General features: G+C 40.5%; 1 protein-coding gene across 15 annotated transcripts in view; it reads right to left on the bottom strand.

Moving 5' to 3' along the window:
- The window catches only part of ncanb (neurocan b), a 567283-nt gene that overhangs the window by 252946 nt on the left and 303478 nt on the right, over window positions 1–10859 (bottom strand). For all 15 annotated transcript variants that reach the window (XM_062039081.1, XM_062039087.1, XM_062039082.1 and 12 more), the window contains 2 exons: window positions 8822–8996; window positions 1418–1545 (listed from right to left, as the gene is read on the bottom strand). In XM_062039081.1, the coding sequence (XP_061895065.1) occupies window positions 1418–1545; window positions 8822–8996 (303 nt within the window). The remainder of the gene's footprint in view (window positions 1–1417; window positions 1546–8821; window positions 8997–10859) is intronic.

Raw genomic sequence — 10859 nt, 5'->3', positions numbered from 1 at the left:
ACATAATTCAACAAGTTCTCAACATTGTTTTAATCTCCTGTGCCTGCTGTGTATTAAATATTGCTGCCAGATGCATTGTTGCAGGTTGTAGCAATACAACTAAAGGAGTCAGCATGCATACATTTCAAAATGATGGGACTCAGGATACTATAGTACCGCGATACAAATGAATCATATTCGGTACTATACTGCCTCTAAAAAGTACAGTTTTTTTGTTAAAATAAAGCCAATAATGCAAAAGTATCGAAAAGTACCGAAAATTATCGGAAAGTATCGAAATACATTTTGGTACTGGTACCAATACCAAAAAATTGGTATCGGGACTACACTAATGGGAATATGAGGAAAGTATGGACCTCTCCCGTTCAATTGACTCTCACAAAATGGTACGGACCAAGCTAAATAGTGCTGTTTGCAGCAATCAATTTATTGTTTGAAGACTGAGGCCGATTGTCATCCTGAAAATCAGGAGCAACCTCGTTGGGAGAATGACGGAAACCTGCGGTAAAACGGAGAAAGACAAGCAGACCTGCTGCTCAAAAAACAAAATAAAAAGAAGGTAAACCGCTAGTATTCTATTTTGCGTCCTATTCTACTGATGTTTTCTCAAAAAGAAAGAGGATATGGACGAGCAGGGAAGTCCGGAAGTGGCGTTTCTTTTATATTTATTTTTTGTTCATAATGTTAACCATATGAGTTTTTAAGTAATCATGGATCAGGCAGAGAAAAACATTGAACATACTGTATTAGTTTCACATGCCTTGTTTCCTTTTTAACATTGTACATCTAGGAAATGGGCCCCAGTTCTGTAGATGACATTTCCCCATTAGGGGGCGGCATACCCAGTCTGGCAATGGAAAGGGGGTGTTCCGAATAGTTGGTTATCTACTGATTACTCAAAAACGAATTGATATTGCAGAAAATGACTGCCACATTTATTTTCACGAGCAGGAAAATACATAAAGATAACTTGTTAGTGAAATTTCCGTCATCTGGGCGATGTGAGTCCCTACCACTCTGATTTCACACAGATGCTGTCCTGCCTCTCTTAAGCCTCTGATACTACCTAAGAAGTTAGAAAATGGTCAGGTTGACATTCTCACCTATACAGAAAAATAATGTCTCAGTCAAAATTGCTAAAGTAATAGAACGGATTCAAACAAATTTAAAAACTCAAGTCGTGTTGCTAAAAATACCATGAAGAAACAACTTAATAAATCATTTGCAGGTCTGGTTTTCATATAAATTCAAAGGTGTTGGACCACTTCTTCCATTGTTGAGATAGTCTCACTCCTGTGAGCAATCCTGCTTTTCCTTCCTCCATTGTGGGCCAACAGAATGTTAAATCCAGGTGAGCGTGGTCACCTGAGCGAGACAAAACCCCCAAAAGATTACGACCTCATCCCCAGACGCCTACCTTGTAATTCCTTGGCAAAGCAGTAGACATCAAACAGCTCATCTGGCAACCTTTTGCCATAGTTGCGGACTCCAGGGGCATCGTCGCGATCACCATAGCAACCCGGCCGAGGTGACTGGATGGGATACCTGTGTGGGGAGGAGGGAATGTAAAAAAAAGAAGAAAAAAAAGATGAATATATAGTCCTCAGGGGATAAGCCTATCTTTGAATGAAATAAGATGAATTACTCTCATTTATTTATTGTTGTACTCATATTTTCTAATCATGAAACATTTTATAAAAAAAATCCACACTGCCTAAAGACGTGATAAAGTGCTCTACCATTCATAACATGTCACAACAACCGAAGGCAATTAAAAACAACAAGTTGTTCCCTTTGGTGTGCAATAATGAGTCATCAATCTTCGTCCCCACTGAATCCACACATAAGAATGGGAGGTGGAGGCAGGAATTCAAGGAGAGAGTAATAGGTTAGAACAAGGGTCCCCAAACTACGACCCGCGGGTCAGATACGGCCCGCCAGCGTCCAAAATCTGGCCCGCAAGTAAAAAAAATTAAAAATAAATAAATAAATATATATATATATATATATATATATATATATATATATATATATATATATATATATATATATATATATATATATATATATATATATATATATATGTATATATGTATATATATATATATATATATATATACATATATATATATATATATATATTTTTATCTGTCTTTTCTAGCCCATCCATCAATCCATTTTCTACCGCTTGTTATTCTCGGGGTCTCCTAGCCGTTCTGGCAAATCATATTTTCTAAAAAGCCTTTTTCCCCATCGATAACGTGACGTCATCACGCTTTCAGTTGATTAGTGCACGAGGAAAGAAAATGGCGAAATCGTTGGGGAAACGTAAAATAGACTCATAGTGCGGAGTTTTTAAACATCAGTGGACATATGATATTTTTTTGTTCAGTGTAAGGAAAAGGCAATTCGTCTAATGTAAGGGTCTAGCTCCATCCTATCTTGCTGGTTGTATTGTACCATATGTCCCGGCAAGAAATCTGCGTTCAAAGAACTCCGGCGTATTAGTGATTCCCAGAGCCCAAAAAAAGTCTGCGGGCTATAGAGCGTTTTCTATTCGGACTCCAGTACTCTGGAATGCCCTACCGTAACAGTTAGAGATGCTACCTCAGTAGAAGCATTTAAGTCCCATCCTAAAACTAATTTGTATACTCTTGCCCAGTGGTTCTTAACCTGGGTTCGATCGAACCCTAGGGGTTCTGTGAGTCGGGCTCAGGGGTATATAACCCAATGCGGGCCCCGGGTCCAAAAGTTTGGGGACCCCTGGGTTAGAGGTTGCACTTTTTTATTACTGTCAATTTTAACTCTCTGTTCTTTGAGACAGCGCTTCATTTAAGCCCCACTTTTCATAGGATTCAGTTTTCGACTGAACTTTTTCTCGAAACAAACTGTTTACGTACTGTTTGAAGGAATTGGATGCCTGAACACAGAATCCCATGTGTTGGTGACTCAGTCTTGTCGTGATATTAATACACTGTACGAGTTAATCTGCATTCTTAACATGTTAATACAAATCCTGCTCTCAACTCCCCACCTGGAAATTATTCTCCCCAGCCAGTCGCCCCTCTTTGACATCATAACTGGTTGACTCTGTAGGTTTTTGATAACTAACACAGTAACACCACAAGTCTCCGTGCTTTTTCTAATTGAGTACTGGTGTAAAAAGTCACAACTATGCCAAAGAAAGTTGTGAGTACCATCACTTTGATAAAGCAGACAGACTACTAAATAAAAACAACAACTTGTAGCCAAGTACAAAGGTGACATTTGTGTGTTCCTCATCTCCTCTGCACTCCTCACTCAGGTCATTGCCATCTTCAAGAGTCTTCACTAAATGTGATGTTTAATATTTATGAATCCGTATTATCTATTTATTTCACATTGTTTTTCTGCATTTTATCTACTTTCTACTGCTTATCCCTGCAGAGTCCAGGGTAGCAGTCTCTGTAGGGAAGCCCAGACTTCCCGGTTTCTGGCCATTTCTTTCAGTTTCAGCAGGGGACAGTGAGACGTTCCAAGGCCAGCTGCAAGACATGATCTGTCTGCTGTGTCTTAGGGCCTTCTTCCGACTGGGCATTCTTAGACGAGGAGGAATCCAGTATTCATTTGGGTCCTTTGTACTGTAACCCAGACCTTGCTCTTTCGGTCACTACCCAGAACTTGTGAACATTGGTAAGTGTACATATATTAAGTATTCACAGCCTTTGCTCAATACTTTGTTGATGCATCTTTTGTTGCAATTACAGCTTAAAATCTTTGTAAATCCATCTTTATTTGGCGTTGGGTAGTTTTGCTCATTCCTTTTTGCCCATTTCTCTTCAAACCCCTTCTCAAGCTCCATCTGGTTGGATGGAAAGAGTTAGTTTTCACCCAGGATGTCTCTGTACATTGCTGGATTTGTCTTAGTCTAGTCAGGGAGGTGACCAAGAACCCGATGGTCACTCTGTCAGAGCAACAGCATTCCTTTGTTGAGAGAGGAAAACCTTCCAGAAGGACAACCATCTCTAAAATAATTCACCAATCAGGCCCGTATGGTATAGTGGCCAGAAAGAAGCAATTTCTTCATAACAACGTTTGCCAACATGCACCTGAAAGACTCCCAGACCATGAGAAACAAAATTGTCTGCTCTGATGAGTCAAAGATTGAACTACTGGGAATACATGCCAGGTGTCATGTTTGGAATAAACCAGGCACCACTCATCCCTACAGTGAAGCAGGGTGGTGGCAGCATCATGCTGTGGGGATGGTTTTCAGCTGTAGAAACTGGGAGACTAGTCAGGATAGAGGAAGATTTAAAGATAAACATTTTATTGTCTATTACAAAACATAAATTCATCTTTGACAGGCTCTAAAACAAGATTGCAGGACAGAACAATAAAGATAAAAAATAAAACAAAATGTAACATTTAAAATTTGATGCAACAGTGTTCATCTATTTTTGTTGAATGTGCCGCTGGCAGCGGGAATTAAAGTTTTTTCATATTTGTTTTTCCGGGCAAGTGGGATCTTTAAGAGACAGCCTGCTGGTAGAAGCTAGGATGATGAGTGCAGTGGATGTGCAGGGTCCTGAATGAGGGTGGAAGCTTTCCTGGTAACTGCCTGAGTGTAAAGATCTGTGAGGGAGGTCTGGGGGAATCCAAATATTTTACTGACCTGTTTTGTTATGAGGGAACAGTTTGGTTTTATGTTTAATGGTAAATAAGTTGGACCAGGAAGCCATGTTCAAAATTTGTATGGATTCTATTAAGGATTTGTAGACCATGGCCTAGGTGTCCTTACTCATGATGAAAAATATGAGTTTCCTCAGCAGGTGGAAGAGCACGCTGAGCTTCCAGATAAACGTTATCAGCATGTGTGGTGAAGGGTGCACAGGTGTTGATGTCTGTCCCCAAATATTTGAAGGACTGCACCTGCTCTATCAGTTGACTATCTATGCTGAGGGGCTGGAAAAGATGAGGAATGGGCAAAACTGCCCAAACATAGCCAAGCTTGTGGCCTCGTATTCTAAAATAATTGAGTCTGTGATTGCTGCCAAATAGGCATCAACAAAGTATTGAGCAAAGACTGTGAATACTGATGTACAAGTGATTTTTTTGTTTTGTTTTTTGTAGATCGACTGGCTCTGTGACAATTTGCATGTCAATCTCACAGTCCTGCATTTCCTCACTCGAGAACAAGTTCTTGAGATACTTGAACTCCTCCAACTGGGGCCAAGATATGACTCCCCAAAAGGGATGCAATCCATCCTATTCTAAGAACAATGGCCTCAGATTTGGAGGTGATAATCCTAAAATCTTCACACTGAGCATTGAAACACCTCAGAAAATGCTGAAAGTCATAGTTTCATGTGGCCATCATGGCTATATCAATCCGCAAATAGCAGAGACCAGATTCTAAGGACCACAAACTGGACACGCTCAACTTTACAAATTCTGCCCATAAAGTTTGTAGCAGAGGTTAACTCTGAAGAGGCTTGATTTACTTCTGACAACACGAACAAGGCTCCTACCTCTATTTGTACAAGGACCAAAAGGCACGTAGTCGTTTGCCATGGATTCTGTACTTGCGAAGCAACCTCCACAGGACACCGTGAGGGACATGGTCAAATGACTTTTCCAAGTCCACAAAGCACACGTGGACTGGTTGGGCATACTCCAATGCATCTTGCAGTACCCTTGCCAGGGTGTAGAGCTGGTAAGGTGTTCCACGCCTTGGATAAAAACCACATTGTATCTCCTGCTCGGTGGCCTTGTGGTTAGAGTGTCCGCCCTAAGATAGTCGTGAGTTCAAACCCCGGCCGAGTCATACCAAAGACTATAAAAATGGGACCCATTACCTCCCTGCTTGGCACTCAGCATCAAGGGTTGGAATTCAATCAATCAATCAATCAATCAATGTTTATTTATATAGCCCTAAATCACAAGTGTCTCAAAGGGCTGTACAAGCCACAACGACATCCTCGGTACAGAGCCCACATACGGGCAAGGAAAACTCACCCCAGTGGGACGTCAATGTGAATGACTATGAGAAACCTTGGAGGGGACCGCATTTGTGGGTAACCCCCCCACCCCCCCTAGGGGGTTAAATCACCAAAATGATTCCTGAGCGCAGCCACGGCTGCTGCTCACTGCTCCCCTCACCTCCCAGGGGGCGGAACAAGGGGATGGGTCAAATGCAGAGGGTAATTTCACCACACCTAGTGTGTGTGTGACTATCAGTGGTACTTTAACTTTAACTGTAGCTGAGATTCGACTAAGGTTCGTACCCTTCTCAGAACTCTGGAAAAAATATTTGCCGGAGAGGCTCAAGAGTTTGATCCTCCCAGGTCCGCCAATCCAGGGGTACGCAATGTTAAAGAGACTGGATATTCTGGTCTCCAGCATGAGCTATTGATGCACAAAAGGAGTGGTTTGAAAAGTGTGACATGGGCTTGGGCAGCTAAAATAATACATACATAGAAAATGAACCTTACTTTTCTCAGACACATAAGAGGATAACCAGGACAACTGTGTCTTCTTGTTTATCCTCCCAGCCGCCAGCTGTCTGCTTGGTGCATGATGAATCAATGCCTGATGTCGGTTTGTATTTTTTTTTTTTTTTTAACTCAGTATTAATTGGACACTTGGCTGATGTTCACTTTGAGCCTCCTCAATGCAGACCAATTAGCCATCTCCCCAGTGGAAACAGGGGGAGCGTAGGCAGAAGGGAAAAGTCGCACAGCAGTAGAGCGGTGGAAAAAGCGAGACAACAGTCAGTCTCCATGACGACAGCACCGGCCGCCATTCGAAAATGAAACTGTTAATACGAGCGAACACAAGTGCGGACTGCTGATGTCATGTCGGGCTTGAGCGAGTGCAGAGTGACTGACAGGAGGGAGCGTTGGTAAAATGTGTGTGCGAACACGTAATTGGCATACATCTTTATAGTGGATAATGTTTTTGACAAGTTTTTCAGGGGTAGGGGCATTATTCCTGAGGTGAAACTGATCAAAACATTAGGATGAAACAAAACTTAATGGACACTGATAAGGAAGGAAAATGTTTACGTCTGAATCGATCAGTAATAATTGTGTTGTCTAACTAAAATACTAAAATAACTGAGGAAAATGATACATTTAATTGACAATTTAGTCGAATAAAAACGAGATGAAAATGTCGATGGACACAAACTCCAATAATTGTTTTTCTTAAAGTGGGTGGGACAAGTTAGGAATCTATCCATTCACAGTAGCATGGGGAGCTAAGAAAAAGGAGCTAATTAGAACTACTGTATTTTCCGGACTATAAGGCACACTTAAAATCCTTTTTTTTCCCCTCAAAATTCGACAGTGCGCCTTATAACCTGGTGCGCCTAATGTACGGAAAAATTCTGGTTTTGCTTACTGACCTAGAAGCTATTTTATTTGGTACATGGTGAAATGATAAGTGTGACCAGTAGATGGCAGTCAAACATAAGAGATACGTGTAGACTGCAATATGATGGCAGTCACACATAAGAGATGGACTGCAATATGACTCAGGTAAACAACACCAACATTGTATATGTTCCATTGAAAATATAGCACATTACACGCAACGCTCAACAATCAATCAAAAGGTTTTAGTACGACTTTGGTAAGCTATGAAGCCGCACTGCTTGATGGATTGTACTGTGCTTCAACATACAAGTATTATTATGGTGTGTGTATAAGGTAAGACATTATCTGGGGTTTTGTTTCGCAATTTTATGCAAAACCAACTTTTCTTACATTCTGGTACCTGCTGATCTGTATTTGGGATCTGCATAAGTCCTGAAAAATTGTGCCCATCCACCTTTGTAGTCTGTGCCGACTCGTAGTCGATAAGCTCCTTCTTTTTCTCTATCTTCTTGTTATGGGACATTCACCCTCCACTGTTGCCATTTCTAATATAAAGTAGCATAAAGTTCTTACTTATATCTGTCAGTAAACTCACCATGAAAGCGCTAAAACATACCGGTGTAGTGAGTTTACATTATTCACCCAAGGAACTTTAGTTATTAGAGAGTTCCGGTCGGACAGTTTTTCACGGGACACATTTCCAGTGTTTTTATTGCACAAGTGAGCTAAGGATGAGGAGATGCTGCTCCGTTATTGATTTAAATAAAGGCTAAACGTCATTAAAACAGTTAGCTCCATCTTTTGACACTTCTTCCACTCCCCACCCTTGCACGCTACACCGCTACAACAAAGATGACGGGGAGAAGACGCTGCCGAAGGTGAGCCACGTAAATAAGACCGCCCACAAAACGGTGCATCCGGAAGCGATTGTCAGAAAGCGGCTTGAAGATGATCTGTAAAACAATCTATGCAACATTTTGACCAAATAACCACCATTACATGTTATGTAGACCACAAGGAAGTGTTTTCAATTTAGAAAAAAATAAATATGACTTCTTTTATGCGCCCTATAATCTGGTGCGCCTATATATGAAAAAAGATCGAAAATAGACCATTCATCGGCAGTGCGCCTTATAGTCCGGTGCGCCCTATGGTCCGGAAAATACGGTACTGTCTTTGTAAGGCAAGGTGTTTCGATTTTTCACTGGCAAAAAAAAAACTGTATTGCAGGGATGTAACAATAAATGGTAATGATGATAACCGCAGCAAAACTCCCAGCTGTTAGTATTGCCTTCCATGTATCCATTTTCTATTAGTTTATAGATGGTCAACTTAAGTTGCATCATAACCTCCTGAACATGTTTTGCCTTTTTCATTAAAAACAGTAATTTCAGTTGTAAAGACACCATATCATTGACCATTATGTCCCAGTTGTAGTATGGTAAGGAAAGGAAGAGGCTCACCGTACAGTCTGGTCCGACAGCCAACCTGCGTCACAGTTTTCGTAGCCATCTGCGAAGGTGGCTTGCAGCTGACCGGGTGTTGCGATGGTTGCCGAGTTCTCCACGCACACCCTCTTGGCGTCGGCAAAGGACAAGGCATAACGGTCAGGAGGAGCGCGGTAATGAAAGACAACACCTGAGGCGGAGAGTTTAGGGCCATGAGATTAGAAAAATCACACAGGTTTACAGCACAGTAACCTTTTTGGGAAGGGCCTGTTGGTATTTAGTGAAGTCAAGCTTAGACCAATAAAACATAAGCATGTACAAAGTGTGGGACTCATAAACGTAAAAGCCGTCTGGACGACATCATCATAATGCAGCTCCCATCTGTGCATCAGCGTCAGGCCACCTGAGCACATTTGCATTACATAGCGGACTCAAAAATATAATAACATAATCTTACCTTGTTGCAAGGCCTTTTTAAAAAAAATGGTATTCACATTCTAATTTGAAATTCCACAACAAAAATCCCTCTGGATTCAACAAAACCAAGATCAATCTATCAACAACGGGGGGGTTTGCAAGTCGGGCTTTACGAACCTGGACTTGAACCCAAGCAGGGCCAAATGGACCAATTGGAAGACATGGAGAAAATAATGTTTTGCCTTATTCTGACCTTTTTAGTAGATACATAAATGTTTTTCATTCTTCTGCTAACTCACCTCTGTAACTGTTTACCAACCTAATTTATTGCATTTGACTTTAGTTCAAGTCTTTCGTTTCTCCAATATTGTTTGAAAATTTTAATTGACTTTTCACATAGATGTTATTTCATTTAAATGTATATTAATTTATTATTCTAAATATATATATGGATATATATATACAGTATATATGGATATATATATATATATATATATATATATATATATATATATATATATATATATATATATATATATATTAGGGGTGGGCAAGTTAATGCGTTAATTTTGAGTTAACTCATCAATCTATTAACGCCGACAAATATTTTATCGCGCGTTATTGCATATGTTTTTTTTTTACATGCTTTTATTTTGTTAACGCCTGTTGCTGTCTCCTGCGGAAAAGGAAGGAGAACGCGGAAGAAAACAAAACAAGCATGGAGAAGAAGGGTAGCTCAACAGAACTTTTACAGGGTCATTTTCATTATGAAGTACTTTTAGGCGGCGGAATTGACAGAAGCAAAGTTGTTTGTAGCCACTGCCAAGCTGAATTTTCTTATCACAGGAGTACTTCCAGTCTAAAATATCACCTTAACGCGAAGCACACTGTTGATGCGAGCAAACCATTCAACAAAGCAGAAAGTGGAGCCAGGCTTCGGCAGACTACGTTAAATGCAGCGTGCGGGAGAAATATAGATAAACCAGAGCAAGAGAAGCTAACAAATGCCATAGCGAAGTGGATAGTTACAGACTGTAGGCCCATTAGTGTTGTGGAAGACGCCCGCCATCGCAACAAGTGACAGCACGTATGAGCCGCCATCAAGACGCACCAAGAATACACGAGTTGTATGAAAAGGAGAGGACTGTAAAAGTGACAACTTCACAACGTGCAGCTGTAGTTGCTCTCAGTGGGGACTACTGGACATCAATCGGTAAGCATAATTACCTCGGAGTTACAGTGCATTATATTGATGAAAGGTGGGTGCTGCATTCACATGTTCTGTCTATAATGAAAACAGAGGAGAGGCATTATGGAAAGGAAAATTAGAGGAAAATGTTTCTGCTGTTACCTCAGAAATTGCCTGTTCGGATGTTATTGATTGTGGCTCAAGGATTTGTATGTATATTATATTTATTTTCCATAACAAACAGGATAACTTAAATACCCTGGCAGTGGCAATAAACTTGAATGTTTGTATTGACATTATTTGAGTTGATTTTCATAAAATATGCTATTTAACTGCTACTGTTTAACAAGTACTGATTTAAATTGTGTTTGCACACCAAATGTTTTGGCACTTTTGTTCATATGGGAGAATATTCCAATAAAGGTGCACTACACACTACTTTTTAAT

The sequence above is a fragment of the Entelurus aequoreus genome, linkage group LG27, assembly GCF_033978785.1.
Source record: "Entelurus aequoreus isolate RoL-2023_Sb linkage group LG27, RoL_Eaeq_v1.1, whole genome shotgun sequence".
In the NCBI taxonomy this organism is placed as follows: Eukaryota; Metazoa; Chordata; class Actinopteri; order Syngnathiformes; family Syngnathidae; genus Entelurus; species Entelurus aequoreus.
The sequence above is the reverse complement of the archived record's forward strand: the minus strand, read 5'-3'. Positions and strand labels throughout refer to the sequence as shown.